The sequence below is a fragment of the Pipra filicauda genome, unplaced genomic scaffold, assembly GCF_003945595.2.
Source record: "Pipra filicauda isolate LSUMZ 115617 unplaced genomic scaffold, ASM394559v2 scaffold310_size866816_pilon, whole genome shotgun sequence".
Classification (NCBI taxonomy): Eukaryota; Metazoa; Chordata; class Aves; order Passeriformes; family Pipridae; genus Pipra; species Pipra filicauda.
The window spans coordinates 821,429-845,543 of NW_024104433.1; the positions used below are offsets into that span (position 1 = coordinate 821,429).

The 24,115-nt window shown below is 48.8% G+C and overlaps 1 protein-coding gene across 1 annotated transcript; it reads right to left on the reverse strand.

Moving 5' to 3' along the window:
- Positions 1-454: 454 nt before the first annotated feature.
- Positions 455-12,666, reverse strand: LOC113988652 (ribosomal oxygenase 2-like). Its single transcript, XM_039383482.1, is given in 9 exon segments — positions 455-710; positions 1,963-2,046; positions 3,270-3,358; positions 3,855-4,020; positions 4,619-4,721; positions 7,022-7,218; positions 8,766-8,777; positions 9,885-10,037; positions 11,231-12,666. Coding segments are annotated over 9 exon segments (1,398 nt in total). The 5' UTR covers positions 11,663-12,666; the 3' UTR covers positions 455-548.
- Positions 12,667-24,115: the final 11,449 nt, after the last annotated feature.

The following is a 24,115-nucleotide window of genomic DNA, read 5'->3' on the forward strand; positions in this document are numbered from 1 at the left end:
ATACAGGCTCCAGTCAGAGGTTTTTTGGGTTACTTTGACATTAAAACTGGTGCTGGGGGAGCACCAGTGTTGGCAGCATCTGAGAGGAAAGGGCAAAATCTTCCCCCTTTGGGAACACCACACGCAGCTTCTACTGAGAAGCTTCTGTCCTGTCAGGGCAGTCAAACTGAACAAACATGTTTTCTTGCTGCTGAACTTTACAAATGAAAAAAAACAAGTTACTGTTCTATGCCCAAGGTTCTGGATCCTGCCCCATGTATAACTTTAGCAGCTCTCCAGAGGGAAGGGGATACCACAGCATTGGTGTTACTAGGAGTGACTTTGTGCATCCCAGACATGGAGCTGTGGCTCACTAGACAGTGAGCAGATTACCTGTTTTCCCCATGCCCAGTTTCCTAAAACTGAGGAAAGAAAAGCAAGTATTTGTTTAGACAGCACCACAAACCAGAGGCTGGATGGATAAAAAAGTAATTTAATAAGCCTCGCTCTCAGGAGATGCTTAATAGACAGAAACACTCCTTTAGAGGAGCAGCTAATTCACAGAAGCATCAAAGAACTTCAATCAGACATTCACTCCACAGGGACAAGGCAAGGTTTTCTTTCTCTTCATCTGAGGTGAGGTTAAGCTCTTTAACATGAACAGTGCTGCTACTCCAAATCTGCTTCAGTGCTTCCAAGTATGACAAAGGAAAGCGCAGCCCATGAGTCTGCTGGGGAAGAAGAAACAGAAAAAAAATCCTTCAGCTGAGAGCAGTGTCCTTATTGCACAGCAGTGTGTGAGGCTGTGGGTAGGGAGCAGCAGGAATGTGCTCCCTTCCCACAAGGCACTGGTGTCACTGAGAGCATTCTCCAGAAGACTCGGTTTTATCCAGACCTGTTTTATCTTCGTAGGGAAAATGCTGAACTCTATTCCGTGTTCCAGCACGCTTTTTGAGGTGGGGATGTTTACAGCATGTGGCTTTCTCCTGTGGTTTACACATGGAAGAATTAATAGCCTTAAACTTACACTCTTGCCTAGCCCTATCCATTATTTTTGGAAGCTCACAGAAGTTTATTTCTAGCTGCCACATGCAGTCTTTGGATATAGTTTGACACAACCACAGAGGAGCTCCATTCCCAGGCCTGGAGTCTTCAAGGGCAAGAAGGAATATTCTGGGATCTGCACATGTTGTTCAGGTGCCAGTGTACAACCTCAGCTCTGGAGGACCAGTGAGATTCACTTCCAAAGAAAAATAAGTGCCAGGCAAAAAGCCTTGCTGTAATTACCGAGACAAGGACAGACTGTGCCCTGTTTTGCCATTCGAGTGTTTCGGATCACAGAGCTCAGACACAGCATCTCACTGCCAAAAAAGCAGAAATAAAGGTTCCAAAGCTCAAAGCCATGCTTAGGAAGGATTTATGACCCAGCAAAAGCACACTGTACCTGCGAGCAGGAACAGAGACAACCTGAAAAGTACATTCCAGAGCAAGGTAGGTCTTTACTCGCAGTGCTGACCCACCCTGCCTAAAATGAACACCCCTGCAGTGTGTTCCATTGGATACAGAATCTAACATGGGGTTAGCATGGCAGTGATCCCTAGGGAGTATCTGCTGGCCTATCCAGTAGCCTCAGTAGAGGATGTGCTAAGGACACACCAGTAAGAGCTGGTTTTAGTTGCTCCAGTATCTTTGCTCACTGGGCCATAAGGCATGCACCAGAAATCCTGTTAACATCTCGAGTGTTTAATTAAGCATGAGATCACATTACTCAGTTCCACTGTTAAACTGCCTCTGTGGTGCAGCCTCAGCTCATCTGGGCACTGCAGGGCTGGGCAGAAAGGCTCTGGGTGCTGAGGATCACGGCAGAACCCAGGCCCTGCTGCCATTTTGGGCAAGCTCATCTCATGCAGCAAAACCCACCGTGGAAAGATAATTTTTGGTGTGTCTGCAGGAACAAACCTGGGCCGTGCCATCCTCACTGGCAGTGTCATCTGTCCCCATCATGTGAGTGTCTCTCCTGTTTCTTAAGGAATGATACACATAAACCATCTCCCTGCGAATTTCATCCTAAAAGACAGCAGGGAGGAAACAGTTACATGTGATCCACAGCCTCAGACTCATCTCACTGCACTTGCCAATGCTCCTTAATTCTGGAGTCACTCTTACAACAAAGCATGCAAGTCACCCTCCCAAATGAATTTTCCAACAGCCACCTCCCACAGCAATAAGGGACTCTCCAAAACACCTCTGAAAATTTATTTACAATCATCTTCTGCCTTAAAACTGCCCCTGCTAAAGTCCCAGGAGTGATGCTGTACAGAAAACAGGCCATTTAAGGGAAAGTATTAATGAACAGGTGTGCATCAACACATTTCCAGTCTGATACTGATCTGTCTCTTAAAAATCACACGCCCATCATCAGTCCTTGGTCAGAGCTGTGCAAAGCAATTCAGAGCTCTCTGGGCAGGTTGCACATGGAATTTGTGGACACAAGTCTTCCATGTGTCCTGTCATCCTGGGTTGATCTGTGTGACATCAGAAGGCAAGGTGGCCCAAAAATTGGGGGGAAAAAGTCTCCAAAACCTACACAGTCTCAATATGGACACAAGCAAGATGGAGGAAAAAATCAGAAAGTTATGGTGTGTTTTTCTTGGGAAACATTCAATTCATCCAAACAAACCCCAAACTGTACAAGATAATCTTTGCTGTGTGTCCCGCCCCCTTTTTTTTACTAAAAAACCTTCATGGATAAGAAGCAGTATAAACACAGCATAATGCAAGATGCATGGATCAATGTTGTGGAACAACTTAGTAGTGCCCCTGGCACCTGCTTGGATACAGAGATAACCCAGAAGTGAAGACTAAATGCAGCCACAGCAGCAGCTGCAACCACCAGAATTCCCTCTCTTGAGAAAATCTATTTTTATAAATTATTCCTGTTCTTAAATACAAAGAATAGAAAAAAACCCCTATTATCAAGACCTGTAGAGGCCATTTAGCTGCTGTAATGATCTACCCCATCAAACCTGAGACAAAAGCCATGTACCTCCCCTACAGAATCATAGGCTGAATTTAGTTTTGAAGCCCCCCCTCCAGAAGTTTGGAATGTGCCCTATCACTCAACAAACAACCCCACAGTATCCTAACAAACCCTAATGGGATGCAGGATCCAGCTCAGTGTAACTGCATGACCCTTACAGACCTTTTGCACAGGAGAGCAACAACTCACATGCCTCACATGCACTCCCCAGCCCACCCCAAATGTACAGAGGTGGCTTCACTGCACCCACAGCATTCTCTTGATCTGGTTCCACGGAGATGAGAGTGTGATCTCTGAACTGCAGTCTGATTTTGCTGTCTATTTTTGGCAATTTCCCACCTAAGAAAAATAAATCCTCCTTAGAAAGGCAGAAAACCAGACAAACGGTTCAACTGAGCCCCCCTGTGCTCTCCCCACTCTCTCAAGGCTGGACTGTTTGTTAAGCTATGTTTCAACACCCACATGTCCTCCAACTGGTTGTGGAGGGGGCAAGGAGAAAGAGATTTTTTAATTCTCTCACCTTTCCTGTCTGCAAATAACTATAATAAACAGCAAGCTAGAGCCCAGGGAAAACTGCTACCAGTTAAATGCTCTCGGGATACAGTTGATCACAGCTGCCAGTTCCAGTCTAGGATAATCTTTATTCCACTCTAAGGGAGTGTCATCTCTCCCACTGGACACGGGGAGCAAACACACACGTGGGGCCTCACGGCACACGAAGCTGATGCTGGACTGGGATCTTTGCCTACCACAAAATACTAAAAGTCCCAAGAGGAGCAGAGTTAGCAACAGCTCTACCATGGCATCAGCCAGTTTTAGTAACTTCAAAACCCACCTGGAGTCAAGGAATCGGAGTCACATCCCAAGCAAGGCGGCAGCCGGTGCACAATGAAGTCCTTCTTCATGTCAGACGACCTCAGTTCCCTGGTGTGGTCCAGGTGGTCTGCAAGCCTCCTCAAAAGGCTGCTCAGCTTTTTGGTGGGGTCAGCTGCATTCACCTGCTAAATATCCCCACGTGAATTCAAGCTGCACAGATCAGGCCTAAGCCAGTACAGAAATGCTGTAAAACTCTGGACACTCCTCTTTTATCTTTGCAAGGTTAACACTTAGTCCCAAAACAACCACCTTTGTTTGTTTTACACATTCCCCATGAAAGCTCACTTTCCCTTGCTCTGGGGCTACTGCAATGCTAAAGGACAAGCAAATGCAGTTGAAGAGACACTTGTTCCTCCTGGAGCTGATCAGCACGACAGGATCACCATAAAGAGGTCACACAACAATTTACATATCCACTAACTTCTAAAGACTGAAAAGCTTGGCCTCAGAGGAATTATGCCTGTCTGACAGATCCCAAGCAAATAGCATTACTTTTAGAAGGGAACAAGCCATACAAGGACACTGTGATAGGAAAGAAAAGCAGTGCAATGAATTAGGCAATGCTTGAGATGGAGCCAACCTCAGAAGAGTCATCCTGAAGACTTCAAAAGAAGTGGTTGGGCTGCTAGACAAGGCAGTGCCATTGCACTGAGCCTTCAGAGCAGATCAAGTGCTGAAGTTCCACCAGGGTGCCCCATTATTCCCTCAGTCCCACCTACCCACCATCAGCAGTTGCCTCGGGATGCTCGTCCGCAGCGCCACGTCATCTTTTGCTGTGTCAAACACCAGGCCAGGAACTGCATCCAGTAAGAAATCTCCCCAAGAGCTGATGGACAGGAAGAAACAAACAAAAAAAACAAAGTTCCTGAAACAGCTGCACTGAAATAAAACAGACATCACAACTGGTGTCATGGGCTGGAAACCCCGAGAATTCCAGATCTGCTCAGTGCCTTTGGCCCTTCCCTTACTGCTCTGTAGCCTCAGGCAAAGGCTTGTGCACATGTGTGTCCTCACCACCCTCAGGCCAGTGGCACTTCTACAGAGGGAAGGAACTGGCTTGAGAAGGGTCCAGTGTCTTCTGCTTCCAGGTGCTTGCCATTTATCAGTGACTGCAGCTCAAGTGGTTGATGAATTCCTCCTGGGGTCTTTATCATCCAGCCACAGGCACATACAGCCCCACTGCACACAGTGAAGTGTGTGGGGTTGGTTTTGTCACTTCATGTGCTTTTGAGACATTTCTATTGAAGGAGGGAACGTACCCAGGGTTATCAAATCCAACAGGGCATCAGTTTGCAGCTTGACTAGAAACTTAATTACGACCCCAAAACCAAGATGCCTGCAGGGATTTTAATGACACCTGACAGGCAGTTTGTAGGTGTCTTGTTTGCATTAAATCCCCATTCTTAGCCTACATACTTAACCAAAAACATTGGCTTTGATCCCTGTGCTTCTGTTCCCCACTTGTAACAATAAACCAGAGGAGGAGAGGGAGGATCCTACTCCTGCCTGCACCTTCTGTGCCCAGCTTGAGTCGACCTGGGCAGGAAGAGGCTCACGCCAAAGTGCTGCCCTGTCCATGGGTGACCTTCTTCCCTCCCACATCCTGAGGCTGATTTAATGGACAAACATCCAGGGCTGCCAGCAGAACTCCCACCCACCCAGGGCAGGCAGCAGGGCAGGGCCTGTCCTCCAACAGACACTTCACCCTCTGCTCTTGTTCTCCCTCAGCACTCCTGGCTGTCAGCTCTGATCTCTAGACACTACTTTAGTTTAGGAAAAAGAAAAAGTGCCACTTTTTGCAGTCTCGATATTTTTTTATCATCTCCACTCAAGTGTTCCACTGTCTGCTACACAGTGGGAGGGAAGAACTCTGGCCAGTGAAAGGAATTAGACATCTACTCCTCACTACTTCCCTTCTTTTGCCCCCAGAGTCTCCATCTGCCAGCAACTGTCTTCAGCTACTCACTGCTTTCCCAAACTGCCCTGCTTATCCCACATGTGCACACTTCTCTCCTGCTGGGATCTGGCCCAGACAAACCTGAAAATAACCTGAAAGTGCCACCTCCACCAGCACTTCCTCCACAGCTGCTTTCAAGGATTTCTCTTCAATTTGCCAGGGAAATGTTTCCAGATCATACTCCCATCTACAAGTCAGAACACCAGCCTGCACCAGGACTCCTGCTTGTTCTCCCTGCACTTGCTGACAGGAGGTGCAGAGGCAGGATGTCAGCACTTCATCACCAACAGCCTTAACGGGGGATGACTCCACTTTTTAACCTTGGAAGAAGAGCAGCTTTTCCTTTTCCTCTCCTGTTTTTTGGGGTTAGTTTTTTTTTACCTTCTGAATAAAAGAACACGTGTAAATTGAAATAATCTGAACCCAACTTTTCAGAAGACTGACACCTTGGAGCAGCTTCCTCTTAACCCTCTCTCCATGCTGGAGGAGTGGCCAGATGAAGAGTTACCAGCCCATCCTGGCTTCCAGAATGGCACAGCTGGTGGTTAGAGATTCATCTCACACTTATCTAGAATATGCCCAAACTTGTTCTGCCCTTCCTAATTCCTAACTCAGACCAGTGGCTCCAAACCCAGCATCTGGGAGGCTGATTAGGTTGGCAAGAACATTTCCCTGTGTGATAACAGTGTGGGCACAAGGACTGGGAGTGTGTCATAAGAAATCTGACTTGGCATACATGGGGTAGGAGATAAAAAAAACCCACAGATAAGCAGAAAATGTTTGCTTGCAAGGAAGAATTGGCAGCAAATCTGTCAGAAGATTAGTGCAGGTGACTATCAAATACAGGAGAAAACGTGATGAAAGGAGTAACTCATGACTCTTTATCTGAGCTATGAAATGAACAGTAACTTCAGCCACTGATGAGAGATTTTTTTAAATACAGAAGTGAGTTTGCAGTTGTAGCATTTTCCACATTAAAGCCTACAGCTGGTAAATAATAAAATAAGCAATTAAAAAGCAATCAAGCTTGCTGCTTCAAACAACAACAGTCTTCTTGCTCCCCTCCTTCCCCCAAGCCCCAGAACTTCACCACATCTCAGGTCTGTACTGCTCACACACATCACCTGGCAGAGGAAAGCCACACAAAACAAAAGATAAAGAAGAATTACTTGTTTTGGTAGGTACTGATGGTCACGTGTGTGGAATGGGAGGTCCCAAGAGGAGTGTCAGCTTGGTGGATGGTCCCTCTTGGGAAGTACAGTAAGTCACCTGGCTGCAAGAAAATTGATATATTCAGGGCACCAGGTCAAACCTTATTGCAGTCAGAGAAAATACTCTCTGAGCAGACAGTCTGACAATATATATCCTTTAGAATCACAAAATGGAGCAGTCCTGCAATGTACACTTTAATAACATAAAGAACACCAAGCCAGAAGTTCAGAACCTTAAACTTTCCAACCTGCTGTCAATATTTGCTGAAAACATGAAGCAAGGTTTTTAACATCACAGAACACACAGACTCCCACTGAGCTGCAGGAAGAGGACAAAGAAGCAGCTGAGATGGACCTGCTGGCAACACAGTGGGCTGGCAGAGGAGCAGTGAAATGGGGATTTGGTCAGATCACATCAAAAGAAAAGGCTAGTGTTCCAAGAGAAAAGCCAAATAGTCTATAAAAATGGTAATCTGTTACAATACTGTTGTCTGAGATTTTCAGTTAAAGCACTTAAAAAACAGGTACGACCTTCTTCCTCCTCCTCCCCATCTTTCTTCTCACCTATGTAAATTAAAACTCCACACTGAAAAAAAAACTAGATAAGGAAAGTCAAGACAAAAAAGGTGTAAAGCACATAAAATTGCCTCCAAGAAGGAAATAAAAGTTTACTTGTGGCTTGTCCTGTAAACACCTACAGAGTTGGACAGCACAGTCAAAGAAAACTGCCTTCCTTACCAGAGTGGGGACTACACCAACCAAGAGTATTCTGAATTCTCTTAATTTGAAAGATGGAGAAAGGAAATATTCTAGAAAGATGTTTAGGGAGGAAATAGAGTCAAACAACAGCATCCCTCTCAGAGGCAGCCACAAAGAGACAACCAAACTTTGACAGCAGCCACCCAGAAGAAATGGGTCACAGGAAGTGAACAACAGCAAACAGAAGAAAAATAAATTAAAAACTTGGATAACTTTTAAGCCCATCATTATTCCGTAAAAATGAAAGGCACTGAAGTCTGGTCCAAAATATTCCAGGAATGAAAAAGGGAACTGTAATTTACCAGACTTTGCATCTCCCAGTACACGATGACGATTGAATATTCCCCTCTGTCAAACAACACAGCTCATGATGTCAGCATCCCATCCAATGTGTCACACTGTTCCTAAAACACCTACACCATCCAACATGTCACACTATTCCTAAAACACCTACACCATCCAACATGTCACACTATTCCTCAAACACCGACACCCAAATGCAGCTCTGGACACTGAGAAGAGCAGAGAGAGGCTCCATAACAGGCCAAAAGGCAGAGAAACTCCTGAGGATTCCAGCATGGAGCAGCACCACCAGCTGGACAAGTAACACTTCAAAAGCAGGTCAAACAGAACAGGACAAGCACCAGATTCCCTGCTGACACTCAGTAATCTTCATGAAATGTTCCTTTCATTCCAAAAATCAACCACCAACCAAACACTTGAATTTCAGGTTTGGAAAAAGGAAGAGCAATTAATACAGCAAGTTTATATGGGGTTTGGGTCATGCTTTTCTTTATCAGCCAAGGATAAATATTTAAATCTCATTCACCAGAACAGTGACAATGTTCAGTGCAGCAGTAAGTCTCAGTGCACAGGAGGATTAGCCTGAGGGATTACAGGCAGCATGTAAAAGCATAAAAATGTTTTAGAACCATACACAAACCCAGTGTTTTTTCTGCACACAACTCCACAAACATGACCTAGGAGTCAGGGTGCCCAACCTGGAGAGTACTAGTCAATTTACAGAAATAACTGGGGGTTTTGGCCCATTATTTAAATACTAGAAGCAAAGGATACCTTTAAAAAAGGATACAGACAACTCTCACCCAAATTTCTCGTGCTCGCAGTGTGCAAACCCTCCCCTCATTAATTTTTAGATGGCTACAATTCAGAGAAATTTAAATTTGAACTATTTTTTTTTGTCTCTATTTAGAGACAACAGACAGAGGAGTTGTGAAGTGGGATCTGTTTTATCCTAAGGCAGGCATTTGGAAATCCCTGTTTCTCTCCAGTCACTTAAGTAAGTGCTAGAGAACTAACCCAAAAGGAACATCTGCCACACAAATAGCCAAAATTTCAGGTGAAAGAGGCTTATCCCCAACAGAGCATCAGAAACCTCTATAGGGTGCCCAATGGGGGTAGATGGCATGAGTTAGAAATGCTGGATGTGAGGCTGCTGAATAACAAGCATAAGGAAAATGAAACTCCAGGTGTATTGAATGGAAATGAAAATATTAAAAAGCAAAATAGACATATAAGGATTGGATTTTTTGATTTGATTTAAGTGGGATAGTCCAATTTTTTCTTTATAACGCAGTGTATATTCGTATGTTTCTTTTAGAAGCTGATTTAAAATGCATTTGGACCACAGGAATTCATCATATCAGAAACTTCTTAAAAACAGCAGGACCAACAAGCACAACCAGTCTGCTGTTACAGTCCAGCTGAAGAAAGAGCAAGTACTTAGTAAAGGAAAAAGGACTTGTAAATTCTTGGGGCCTGAATGAAGTGAAAATGAAAAAACAGGTGCTAGAAAGCTTCTGCAGCTGTGAAAACAAACTTCTCTTTTTATCTAAGGGAAATACCAGGTCTGGAAAACCCAGTTTACATGCTATTATGATTAGATATTACTATTAGTAAATTTTCAGCAAAATATGTAAGAAAAACGACTACAAGGAAACACAAATAAAAAAAACCACATTTTCCTGTAATGTTTAGTGGGGGGGAGGGTTAGAAGCACACACACAACAGCAAACACTGCCATCAGCAAAAGCCCATGCACAGTTTCCCAGGCAAGGTTGTGCTGTCCTACCTCAACATCATCATAGTGAGGAGGAAGGCCCTGGGATCCCTGGGCAGTGATGGAAACATTGGACCCCACCAGAGACCCAAAGTAGCACTCCAGCTTCTCCTGAAAGATCTTCCACAGCTCCTCCTGTAAAAAAAAAAGATGCTGTTACTTGCTGAAGAGCTCAGGCAAGCCCAGCCCACATCCTCCCCATGGCTTGGGAAGAATGATCACATCAGGGACACAGAGGCTGGGAAGGAAGGTGCTCTGTACCAGTGTTTCTCCTGAAGGAGAGCACTGGAGATGCAAAGGGGATCTGCCAGGAGAGTCACTGCTAAGCCAAAAAGTCTGGTGCCCCAACCTGGGTTTGTTCTCTTCCCTGTGCCATCTTTAGGCTGCACAACCAGACAGACAAGGCTGAACAGAGGAAAATAATCCCACAAACAGCAGAACACCATAAGACAAGAAGCACATGCAGGACCTGCATTCTCTCACCAGAGAGAACACACAGAGGTTAGAGACCTTTCACCAGTTACTCCAATCATTTGGGAATATTCAAAACCAAACTTGACTCATCCACACCCCACATGTGACAGACAAGGCACCGAAGGGAAACAGCAGAACGTGCCAAGTACCAGATCCACACAAGTGCAGCTTGGCCATTAAAGCTGACATCAGCCAGGAACACTATACCTGGGACTCAGCTTGTATTTGGGATCTTATTTGGGTCCACCTCACAATTAAATTGTGTTGACACCTTCAAGACTACCTGAACCAAAGCACCCCCAAGAATCCAAGTCCTTTACACAACTGTGCAGCACCACTGTCTCCTTCTCAAACTCAAGGACTGAGAACACTCAGCTAAAATGGGCTGGTACCTTTCCATGGTGCAATTCACTGGCAAGAACACTGGAAATATTTCACATGGTTTCACACCTTACCCTCCATTAAAGGGAAGTGGCTCAAAAGCCACAAAGTTTGCACAAGGAAACAGTGGGGCAGAAGGGATAATTTAAGCACAGATGCCTAATCATCAATTTTGTGCATTTGTTTTTTTTTTTCCAAACTTTTATGTGACAGAGCAAAATTTTAAAAAGAATATATTATTATACATATTATAGCATGAATCAGATTTTGTTCTTACTGCAGAGCAGTGAAACGTGATGGACAGTGCAAAAGTATAAACTGTGTTTTAATCCAGCTCATGTAAAGATTTCAGCAGGTCATCAATGTCAACCACTTCCCCTGGGGACAGAGATGAAGCCATGCCTAGTGCAACTCAAGCAAAACACACCACATTATTGAGCCAGCATCAATTATATCCAGTGAAACAATCCCACCTTAAATCTCTGAGGCTGATGAAACTGTATTGTTGCCTTTTTCTGGTCAAAATCCTTCCTCAGCTGCATGTAATTCACTTTACCTTCTTTATTTAAAACCTTCTTCTTTCCATTCACACACCTGCAGATATTCCCATCTCGCCCACAGTACAGGCCCTGGCTGCACAGCTCCTTCAAGTCTGACAGCTGGAACAGGGACAGGGAGTAAGCAGCCACCAGGGGATCATTGCTCTGCACGAGCAGTGGCCTTTGCTCCCAGTACTCCTTGAAAAACACCTCTTCTTTGATGGGGGAGATCAAGCTCCCGAAGAGGCTGTCTGGGTTCTCAAAACTCAGGGCTGAGGGAGAACAAGCTGCTTCCAGCTTTGCTCGTTTACACTGTGCCTGTGTTTCTTTTCCCATTTCAGCATGCTTCCCTCCTTCCTTGGGCATGGTTCCTGTTCAAGAGGAGAGAGGACCAAAACAATCAACCAGCAACACAACCTCAAGAGCTCACGGGCCCAGAGCAACAACTCTTCCCCTACCCAGTGGGATATCAGAGTATCCCGGGAACAGCTCTGGTTTCAGAGCCTCACTATTTGCTTCAAAGCATTAACAGTTTACAGAAGACAGGGAACATTGTTAGGCCTTCCTGTTGATGCTCTGTAATTACTACATTTACAAGTTTAAAACTTGTCAAATTTACCAGTTTAAAAGGCCAAGATTCTGCTTTCAGTCCTGTCGAGCTGTCAAACTTTGTTTATGTAGAACAAAAAGAATTCTTTCATACAAGCACAGACATTTCATTTTAAAGCTGGAAGTCATTTACTTGGTTTTTCCCAGGCAGAGAGTATGATTGTGTACCATTATGCAAAAATAAAGAAGTTGATCTACAAATGCTTTGGCTGCCAAATTCTCAGGAAAGTTAAGGGGAAAATCAAGTAACGGTAGGTAACTGTGCAAGTCTGGAAAGCCAACACCTGAGAAGTTTGAACGTGCTGATGCCATAATTTCTAAGTAAAAATGACAGCTCTACTCCCTACACCCATTTGATAGGAAATGCTATCAATTTGTTGAGATACTTTTATTTACACAGATCCCGTACTTTGAAACTTAAACTCCAGTTCTGGTATTTACATGCAGCACTAAGTTCTTCTGTGCAGCAGGACACCCTTGCTGGCCCACTAACTCCTGGGCAGTGTTTCATCAGCAGCTCCTGCACAGCCTGTCCCTCAGCAGTAACCGAGGGTCACCTCAGCCCTGCAGGAGGGAATTCACATCACCTCCTTCCTGAGAGAATGAACATTCCCAACTGCAGCACGAGGCAAGGGAATGCGTACAAAATTAAAGACTGAAAATCAGTCCCTGACTGACAGCAAGATCTGAAGATGCTGCTGAAGGCACCAAGATCTAAAGCTGACATCCCCAAATGACAGCAACACAAATGCAACCAAGCCTGGATTAATAGTTTTGAATTCAAATTCCAGACCTAAATCCATTGTACCAACCTCTCAGCTCATTCACACTGATTTAAAGAAGTTACATTCAGATATTTACTATTCATAGAGCGCAGCTTCATTTACAACACGGGCTGTTCTGTAGCGTTCTGCTGGTTATTACAGCTGTTCCAAGCCCCCTGCCATGGGCAGGGATACCTTCCACAAGATCTAGTTGCTCAAAACCCCATCCAACAGGATCCAACCAGGCCTTGAGCACTGCCAGGGATGGGGCATCCACAGCTTCTAGGGGCAACCTGAGCCAATGCCTCACCACCCTCCAGCAGAAAAAAATTCTCCCTTACATTTAGTCTAAACCTAAACCGTTCAGCTTAAACCCATTGCCCCTTGTCCTGCAGCTACAGGCCCTCATAAAAAGTCCCTCTCCATCCTTCTTGCACCACTTAAGTCCTGACAGGCTGCAAGGAGGTCTCCACAGAGACTTCTCCAGACTGAGCCATCCCAACTCTCCCAGCCTGTCTCCGCAGCTGCTCCATCCCTCTCATCATCTTCCTGGCCTTCCCTGGACTTGATCCAAGAGGTCTGTGCCCTTCTCACGCTGGGAGCTCCAGAGCTGGATGCAGCGCTCCAGGTGGAGAATCACCAGAGCGCGGCAGAGGGGCAGAACCCCCTCCCTCACCCACGGCCCGCTGAACGGGATGCAGGATACGCCCGGATTTCTGGGCTGGGAGCTCAGTGCCAGCTCAGCCCCAACTTCCCATCCACCAGCACCCCCAATTCCTTCCGTGCCGGGCTGGAGGACAAAGCCCAGCGCAGAACCCCACACGGGAGCAGCTGCTCCCCGCCAGGGCTGTTCCCTCCCACACCACGGCAGCTCCCTGGGAAGCGGCGGGAATAGCGCCGGGCACGGCGGGAATACCGCCGGGCACAGCGGGAATAGCGCCGGGCACAGCGGGAATAGCGCCGGGCACAGTGGGAATAGCGCCGGGCACAGCGGGAATAGCGCTGGCACAGCGGGAATACCAACGGGCACAGCGGGAATAGCGCCGGGCACAGCGGGAATAGCGCCGGGCACAGCGGGAATACAGCAGGAAATCCGGCGGCATTCCAGGGTCATTCCAGTGTGTATTCCAGTGGGAACGCAGCAGCACTAAGGTTAATCAATCTGCTTCATACAACGGTGCCTGGGCTTCAGCTGCGTTATTTATTTTTTTTTTCCTGGACCAAAAATCTTCTTCTAGAGTCTCCCTGAGTCTCCCTCAAAGAAAACTTTGGAATCCTCACCGAGCACGTGAAAACTTCCAGAAATATTTTTGGATGCCTGTTAATGGTTTGGTTTACGTTGGCTAATGATGTCAGAAACAAAAGAAAATGTTAGGTAGGCTTTGCTGAAGCTTTGTTCTTGTGTACTGGCTTGAAGGATACGAAGCAGAACTAGCAGAAATAAAAAAGGTGGATTTTGGAAACCTCAGCAGCCTTACAGTGCACGGCTGATGTTGGTACAAAGTGACACTGCCATAAGTGTAACTAGAAGGAGCTTTCAATGACAGGTAAGAGAGGGGACTGTGTCCTGTCAACAACTTAAGGAGGGAGAATAACAGAGCCTTGCACATCTCCAACACCAGTTCAAATCCTTCCCTTTACGGAAAGTGGGTTTCAGTCTTGTTCCTCCTCACAGTGTGGTTGTTACACAGTCAGAACTTCTGCTTCCCTGGCACCAGCTGGATCATTTGGAACAAATGTCCTGATTCCAGTGGGTTCTGCATTCATGGATGCATCCAGCAAATTCCTGTGTGCTGAGCAGAGGAAGTGGCAAAGTATAATATATAGAAAAGGGGGATGGAGGAGAGAAAAAGGCAAACGCTGCTCATACTGTTCAGTCCTTGTTCCTTTACCACCTGGACCGCTCTGTCGCCAGCTGACCAAAATATCCTGGTCACTTGAACATGAAATAAGGATTAATCAGCATGTGGCTGGGTTACCAGCAGAGAGATTTTGGCAGGGGTGAACCTACAGCTGTCCTAATTGTAGAAATGTGTACAAATTAGATAAAAAAATTTAAGTTTCTCTAGAAAGCTTTTTTTTCATAGGCCTGTGAGCTTCAAAGAAAAAGAAGACAATCTCCACTTTCTAATTCTGAGTTCATCACTACATCCCTCAACATCCAGGACATTTTGCAAAATTTATTAAACTTCAAATATTTTAATGTAAATGCTCATCAATAGTTGGGATATTCAAAGTGAAAAACAGGTCACTGTCATGAAATTCTCTTTATTTCTTTCATGAGAATTAGCAAGCTTTGAAGAAGGAAGTAGTTCTCCAGACTTAAAAGGTTGCATCACCTAAATTAACACTCACAGGATGGGCGTACCAGCAGATGCTAAAAATAGAGAGGCCACATCCTGCACCTCAGCCGGTCACAGACACCCTTAAAAAATGTTATTTCTGTTCCAAAAATCCACAAAGTACCTCGGCATAAGTGCCTGAACACCATCAGGGTGAATACTCAAACAAATACACATTTACATAATGGCTGTGGTGTTTTTAATTTGCTGTGGGACATAAACCCCACACATCTGAGCGGCTGCAAAACCAGTAGGAATGGGGAAATACTTTTGAGTACCTTTTTAAAGACTTCCGGGCTGATCTGGAGAGACAAATTGGCTAAAAGTATTTATTCCCATCCCAGTGGGGAAGGTAACACAGCTTCAGAGGAGGGTCGTGGGCGCTGTAACCAGCCCTCTAGCACCCCCTAGACGAGAAATAATGCGTTTAAATACCGTTTGTTATTTTTAACTGCTAATACAAGCAACAGCTTTTTGAAGTGTAATTGATCCCGGTATCATCCCTGTCACTGCCTTAAGAAAATAAAAATTATAACCTTTGCTGTAAAAATATCCAGTCAAGTTTCATCAGCATTTACAAGGGCCTGTAGTGACAGCACAAGGGGGAATGGCTTCAAACTGAGAGAGGGCAGGTTTAGATGGGATATTACGAAAAAAATTCTTCCCTGTGAGGGTGGTGAGGCACTGAAACAAGTTACCCCAAGAATTTATGGATGCCCTATCCCTGGAAGTGTTCAAGGCCACGTTGGATGGAGCTCTGAGCAACCTGGGATAGTGGAAGGTGGAAGGACTGCCAATTCCAGCACAGGGCTCCTGCAAGCACACAACTCTACCTCCACCCTGGAAAGAAAGCCCTTACCCTCCGTCTCTCATGTGCAGTTGGTGGGGCAGCCTGGGCACTCGGTGGGCAGCAAGAGCTTTCTGTGGTGGCACCTTTTGTCTGGCAGGAATCTTCAGTTGGATTCAATTTTCCAGGAGGTGGGACTGGCCATTGCAGAGCAGGGCAGAAAAAAGGGAACAGCAGCTCTTTTCCTAAGGAAAAGAAGTCTGGATCCTTTGGCTTTGAGGTGCAGTTGTTGGGGCAGCCTGGGCACTTCTTGGGCAGCAAGAGTTTTCCGTGGTGGCACCTTTTGTCTGGCAGGAATCTTCAGTTGGATTCAATTTTGGGGAGGTGGGACCGGCCATTGCAGCGCAGGGCTGAAAAAAGAGAGCAACAGCCCTTTTTCCCAGGAAAGCAAGCCTGTAACCTTTGGGTTTCAGGTGCAGTTGGTGGGTTTTACAGATTGGTCAGGGGCTGCAATGTGGTTCTTTAGATGATTACTTCGAAGGCGAGATTAAGGCACAAAACTCCAAATGTTAGGTCTCAAACAGACAATTTGCTTTCTTTGTAGCAATAAGTAATGGCAAAATCGAGGCGGGAGGGGAGAAGAAGAGGGAGAGATAAGGAAAAGGAAAGTACAAAAAGGTTAGCACCACCAGTGAGAGGTCCAGGTGTAGTCAGCCTCAGGCAGTCATGGAAGGACCGCTGGAGAGAAGCAGGGGGGAAACAGACTGGATGCAAGACAGACAGGAGACGGAGCAGGTGGGACATGAGCAGGACAGAGGCAAGCAGGATGGAGCGAGGAGTGGGGACCAGCAGGGGACCCTGGCCAACACTGACTGGACTCACCACCACGCTGGGCACTGCCTTAAATCCCCCCCTGTGGGCGCTCACTGGCCAGCCTGGCACCGGGCACACCTTTACACGATGTTGAATGGCTAAGCTGCTGGTATACAGGCAGGCTGGCTCTGCCAAGGCGGGAAAATGTACCAGCTTTCTGTTGGAGACTCTCCAGGGGTTCCCCAAGACTCCAGCAAGCAGTCTAAAATGTTTTCCTAGGCTGACGAAGACAGCCCTGCAAAGAGCTAAAGCCGGTGTCCGCAATTCTGTTCAGTCACTGGGCTCCGGGGGAGGTTCCTGGTAGCCTTTTCACTTGGAAAGTACATCACCTGATGGAAATACTTTCGTTAGTGTGAAGTGGTTAATTGCTGCTTGGGACACTTTAAAGGACTTGAAAGAAGCCTTGCACAAGGAGCTTAATTGCTCCAGTAACACCTATAGAGCCTCCATGGGACAGATAATTACCAGTTCCTTATTGCAGAGGTCAATATCAAAGCAAAGTAGAGAGTAAGAAATAAAAAATCTATTACAACCAACAACTGGTCCTAGCAGCCAAAGCTTCCAGGCTTTCTTTCCTGGGGGAAAGGGCTGCTGTTCCCTTCTTTCAGCCCTGAGCTGCAATGGTCGGTCCCACCTCCCCAAAACTGAACACAAATGAACATTCCTCCCAGACAAAAAGGTGCCACCACAGAAAGGTCTTGCTGCCCAAGAAGTGCCCAGGCTGCCACACAAACTGCACCTCAAAGCCAGAGGATGCAGACTTTTTTCCTGCTGTTCCCTTTTTTCAGCCCTGCACTGCAATTGCCAATCTAACTCCCAAAATTGAATCCAAATTAAGATTCCTGCCAGACAAAAGGTGCCACCACAGAAAGCTCTTGCTGCCCAAGAAGTGCCCAAGCTGCCCCACCAACTGTACCTCCAAGCCAAAGCTTCCAGGCTTTCTTTCCTTGGGGTAAGGCTGTTGTTTCTTTCTTTTCGGAACCCTGCACTCGACTCCCAAAATTGAAGACAGACAAAGATTACCCCCAAACATGAGGTGCCCAGTCCAGGCCTCCCTGGACACTCTGCCAGTGCCACATCAAGATCCTGTACAGCAACACGTGCTGGGTTGTGTCCTACGGCAAAAGCAGGTGTTCCCAACTCCAGGGCTCTTCCCCGATCCAGTATGGCAAGAGCAGGAGACGGAGTATCTCGGCACCTCAGTTACTTCTGGCAAGAGACTCCATCCCTCCCAGAGCCTCTGGGAGACCTGCTGGAGCCACACACAGGAGCCCCTCTGGCCAGGTCTCCCTGGGGAAGAGGGAAGAGCGGGGAAGAGCAGAGCCCGCTCCTCGCCGAGGATGCACATGGCAGCAAAAGGCTGCGGGTAGGAGTGGGAGCCCAGGCCATTGCAGTCTAAGATTCCCAGGAGCAGGTGGCCCAGCAGCTCCTGTTCCCAAGACACCGGTTCTCAATCCACAGCTCCCAAGAAGCTGCGGCTTTGCCGGAGGAGAAGATCCTTTCTCTGGATCTGGACAAGATCGTCCAGTGACGAAGGCAAGTGCTTCCAACTCCAGGGCTGTCTCTTGAGCCGCCTCTAGAGTACAATATCAGGGAATATCTCCGCATCTCTGTTCCTCCCTGCGATAGCCTCCATCCCTTCCCCAAGCTCTGGCAGTCCTGGTGGACTGCAGGCAGATTAGCCTCTGCCTAAGGGACAAAATCCAGCCTATACGGCAAGGACTTCAAGAATTTCAGTTCTGAGCCAGTAGGGCACTGCAGTACTGTTGTGTAAACACTAAATAAGGAGAAGGGGAAGGAAGAAAATAGAAACTTTTTTTTTTGGTTGCAAATAGGTTTTTGTCGCGTGGGTTTAGGGTGGATATTTGGGAAAGGTTCTTCCTTCTGAGGGTGGTTGGCACTGGACCAGGCTCCCCAGGGCAGTGGTCACAGCACCAAGGCTGGCAGAGTTCAGGCACACGGAGTGACTCTTGGGGTCGATCCTCTGCCGGGCAAAGGCTTGGACTCGACGCTCCTTGTGGGTCCCTTCCACCTCAGCACGTTCTGTGATGGTGCGATGAGTTCCCTCTCTTTCAACACTTTTGTTCTTTTTAGGGCTCCTCGCTGCCCGGGGGCCGAAGCCCGCCTTCCGCGCGCCTGCTTCCCTGCCCGTTGTGGCGGCCGCAGCCAGGCGCTGAGTGCCCGCTCCCGGGCGGGCTCGGCCGCTCGCTCCAGGAGTGGGGGGGCAGCGCCGGCGCCTCGAGGATTCCCGGGATTCCCTCGCCGGTTTCCAGGCAACGCTCCCCGCGCGCTCCTCGCTCCACGGCCGAACGTGCGCAGCCAATGGGAGGCGGCGGAGTGGGCGGGGCGAGGCGGGGATTGGGCGGGGCGGGGATTGGGCGGGGCGGGGGCGGGGCCGAGAGGGGCGTTTGAGGGGATTTGGATGGGAGCGGGAGCGCTGCCGCTGAGCGACCTCCGGTGCGCGGCCCCCGGGCAGCGGCCCCAAGACCCCCGGTGAGTGGCCCCCGGAGCGCGGCCCCGGGGGAAGGACCCCCCGTGCGCGGCCCCCCGGCGAGTGGCCGCTGGTGAGCGACCCCCCGTAAGTGACACCCGGTGAGCGACCCGCGGTGAACAAGCCCCGGTAAGTGATCCCTGGGGAGGGACCCCCGGTGAATGACCCGCGGTGAACAACCCCTGGCAAGTGACCCCCGGGGAGGAAGCCCCGGTAAGTCACCCCCGAGGAGGGACCCCCGGTGAGTGAGCCCCGGGGACAGTCCCCCGGTGCGCGGCCCCCGGGGGTGTCTGTCCGGGGCTGGGCGCGTTCCTTCCCCGTGCAGAGCCGAGCGGGGCCGTGGCGGGAGCGGGGCCGGAGCGGAGCCGGCCGGGGGGGCAGAGGGGAGCCCTGAGCCGCCTTCTGCCGAGGGGGCTGCTGGAAAGGAGCCTGCGCTGGGAGGAGCGGGGGACGTGGCCCGAGGCTGAGGCAGGGGAGCTTCAGGTCAGCTCCTGGAGAAAGGTTTCTGGCTGTGTGTTTCGGGGGGGGCTCGGGCACTGCAATGGGTTGCCCGGGCGGAGCCAGCACCCCGGCAGGTGTTTCAGAGGCGCCTGCATCTGGCCATGGCTGACAGGCTTTAGTGGTTTGGGGGTTGCTGGGGCAGTGCTGGGCTGACAGTTGGACTTGATGGAATCATGGAACGTGCTGAGTTGGGAGGGTCCCACCGGCACCGTGGAGTCCAGCTCCTGAGTTTTAGGCACCACTAAAGGAACTGAATCTGCATCGAGCTGTTTGGCTCCAAAAACTCTTCTGCCCCTAGTCTACACTGCCAAGTAAAACAAAACAGATCGTGCAAAATAGAGGCCTGTGTTCCCCCTAAAGGGAAGTCAGGCAGTTACAAACCAGGACAATAAATCAAAGCTCAGAGCTTGCATTCATGGTCCCCACAGTTGTATGACACATCAAACCAGTCCGCTGTTACCCATGTAGAACTCTCATCAGGAACCCCAAACTTTCTTGTGTGTATTTGTATAGATATGTATATATACACATACCTATGTATAGATATCTATTTGTGTGTATCTCTGTAAGATTCTGTATCTTTGGATGTGATATTGGCATGCTATTGTTGTGTGGCAACAAGTGGACTTAAAAGGTCACAACACTTTAGGAGATCGCCTTTCTGCTTGTGGGTTCTATTTTTGAAAGAAGGTAACAAGAAAAGAACTCTTTAGCCAAATATAAGTTAAGGGCTCCTCGCTGCCCGGGGGCCGAAGCCCGCCTTCCGCGCGCCTGCTTCCCTGCCCGTTGTGGCGGCCGCAGCCAGGCGCTGAGTGCCCGCTCCCGGGCGGGCTCGGCCGCTCGCTCCAGGAGTGGGGGGGCAGCGCCGGCGCCTCGAGGATTCCCGGGATTCCCTCGCCGGTTTCCAGGCAACGCTCCCCGCGCGCTCCTCGCTCCACGGCCGAACGTGCGCAGCCAATGGGAGGCGGCGGAGTGGGCGGGGCGAGGCGGGGATTGGGCGCGGCGGGGATTGGGCGAGGCGGGGATTGGGCGGGGCGGGGGCGGGCCTGAGAGAGGCGGTTGGTGGGGTTTGGGTGGGAGCGGGCGGGGCCGGGAGCGGGAGCGCTGCCGCTGAGCGGCCCCCGGGCAGCGGCCCCCGGGCAGCGGCCCCCGGGCAGCGGCCCCCGGGCAGCGGCCCCCGGGCAGCGGCCCCAAGACCCCCGGCGAGTGGCCCCCGGTGCGTGGCCCCGGGGGAGGGACCCCCCCGTGCGCGGCCCCCCGGCGAGTGGCCGCTGGTGAGCGACCCCCGGTGAGCGACCCCCTGTAAGTGACACCCGGTGAGCGACCCGCGGTGAACAAGCCCCGGTAAGTGATCCCTGGGGAGGGACCCCCGGTGAATGACCCGTGGTGAACAACCCCTGGCAAGTGACCCCCGGGGAGGGAACCCCGGTAAGTCACCCCCGAGGAGGGACCCCCGGTGAGTGAGCCCCGGGGACAGTCCCCCGGTGCGCGGCCCCCGGGGGTGTCTGTCCGGGGCTGGGCGCGTTCCTTCCCCGTGCAGAGCCGAGCGGGGCCGTGGCGGGAGCGGGGCCGGAGCGGAGCCGGCCGGGGGGGCAGAGGGGAGCCCTGAGCCGCCTTCTGCCGAGGGGGCTGCTGGAAAGGAGCCTGCGCTGGGAGGAGCGGGGGACGTGGCCCGAGGCTGAGGCAGGGGAGCTGCAGGTCAGCTCCTGGAGAAAGGTTTCTGGCTGTGTTTTTCGGGGGGGGCTCGGGCACTGCAATGGGTTGCCCGGGCGGAGCCAGCACCCCGGCAGGTGTTTCAGAGGCGCCTGCATCTGGCCATGGCTGACACGCTTTAGTGGTTTGGGGGTTGCTGGGGCAGTGCTGGGCTGACAGTTGGACTTGATGGAATCATGGAACGTGCTGAGTTGGGAGGGTCCCACCGGCACCGTGGAGTCCAGCTCCTGAGTTTTAGGCACCACTAAAGGAACTGAATCTGCATCGAGCTGTTTGGCTCCAAAAACTCTTCTGCCCCTAGTCTACACTGCCAAGTAAAACAAAACAGATCGTGCAAAATAGAGGCCTGTGTTCCCCCCAAAGGGAAGGCAGGCAGTTACAAACCAGGACGGTAAATCAAAGCTCAGAACGTACGTTCTTGGTCCCCACAGTTGTATGACACATCAAACCAGTCCTCTGTTCATTACCCGTGTAGAACTCTCATCAGGAACCCCAAACTTTCTTGTGTGTATTTGTATAGATATGTATAGATATGTATAGGTAGATAGATATACATACATAGATATGTATAGGTATCTATTTGTGTGTATCTCTGTAAGATTCTGTATCTTTGGATGTGATATTGGCATGCTGTTGTTGTGTGGCAACAAGTGGACTTAAAAGGTTACAACACTTTAAGAGATCGCCTTTCTGCTTATGGGTCCTGTTTTTTAAAGAAGGTATCAAGAAAAGAACTCTTTAGCCAAATATAAGTTAAGACATTAATCAGAGCAAATGTATTGATTTTTATTTCCAATTGTACAACAAGTCATTCAACTATTTGCATACTCCAAAGCTGGGTTGGAAACTTCTCCCTCAGAAATAAGAAAACCTGTTTTCCGAGGCTGTTACTGACAGCCATGGCAGAGTTTCCAATAACAACTCCCCATTCTTGAAATGCAAAGCCTGAAAAATGAAACAAGCGTTAACCTGGAATTCTTGTTGCCAGCACTGATCTGGACAGAAGTTATTAGAGAGTGGAGCAAAGCTAGCACCACAAACAACCTTGGGCTCTGCATTCGTTGGTCATGGCAACAAAGTTTTGCTTTTCAACCCATCTGCTAAGGAAACCTTGCCAGAAAAGTGAGTTTATAACACTACTTTTCTTAAGAAGTTAGGAGGCCTTAATCCAGTGTACACAGATGAGACCCTGAAATAGGAGAGAGTCCAGTTGCTGATGATCAGTGCAGATGAGGAATCAGCTCTGCTGAGTAGGCTTCAAGCTTTGTGATTTTTACAAGTGGACTATTTCAAAACTGTTGTAGAAGAAACAGTCTTTTCTGTTTGATCAACTTTCCACTTTCAGAATACTGGAGTTTATCCCTCAAATTCAGCCTGTAGTTTCAAAAGATAAAAATCCTTACAGGAAACCTTTCAGCCTCAGTAGCCAATTGCAACATGACCAGGGAAGTTCAGCAACAGCACCATTCATTAAATGAACTGTTCTGGACCAGCCATCCCAGAGAGATTGAGCTCCAGTGCTAAACCCCATAGAGTGCCAAGTGCCATAAGAGCTGATTTTTGGCTTCGCTGAGATTCTCTCTGGTTTCATTTGGTGTAGCTGGCACATCTGGAGCAAAGGGTCTGGGCAAAAGCACATCCTTAGAAGGGTCCAGTACAAATCATGTGACAAGATTAGCGATTTCTCTAATTGAGGAAGTATATTAGATACACATATGTATTTTTCTACCTCCTCTTTCCGCACTGCTGCTGTATTCCTTCATCATGCCCTGTGACCAGTCCCAGTGCTCTGTGATTGACACCATAAGGGACTTGCTAACAGGGAACAAACACCTCCGAGACAAAAGGTGCCACCACAGAAAGCTCTTGCTGCCCAAGAAGTGCCCAGGCTGCCACAACGACTGCACCTGAAGCCAAAAGATCCAGACATTCTTTCCTGGGGGAAAGGGCTGCTGATTCACTTTTTTCAGCCCTGCGCTGCAATGGCCTGTCCCACCTTTTGAAAAATTAAATCCAAATGAAGATTCCTGCCAGGCAAAAGGTGCAACCACAGAAAAATCTTGCTGCCCAAGAAGTGCCCAGGCTGCCCAAACAACTGCACCTCAAAGCCAAAGGTTCCAGATTTTTTTTCCTGGTGGAAAGAGCTGCTGTTCCCTTTTTTCTACTTTGCGCAACAATGGCGGGTCCCACCTCCTGAAAACTTCAATCCAAATGAAGATTCCTGCCAGACAAAAGGTGCCACCACAGAATGTCTTGCTGCCCAAGAAGTGCCCGGGCTGCCCCAACAACTGCACCTCAAAGCTTCCAGACTTTTTTCCAGCTGGAAGGAGCTGCTGTTCCCGTTTTCAGCCCTGCGCTGCAATGGCCGGTCCCACCTCCTGGAAAATTTACTCCAACTGAAGATTCCTGCCAGACAAAAGGTGCCATCACAGAAAACTCTTTCTGCCCAAGAAGTGCCCAGGCTGCCCCAACAAACTTCCAAGCCAAAGCTTCCAGACTTTTTTTCCTTAAGGAAAGAACTGATGTTCCCTTTTTTCTGCTTTGTGCTGCAAGGGGCGGTCTCACCTTTTAAAAGATTGAATCGAAATGTAGATTCCTGCTCGACAAAAGGTGCCACCACAGAAAGTTCTTGCTGCCCAAGAAGTGCCCAGGCTGCCCCACCAACTGCACCTGAAGCTAAAGCTTCCAGACTTTTTTTCCTGGTGGAAGGAGCTGCTGTTCCCTTTTTTCAGCCCTGCG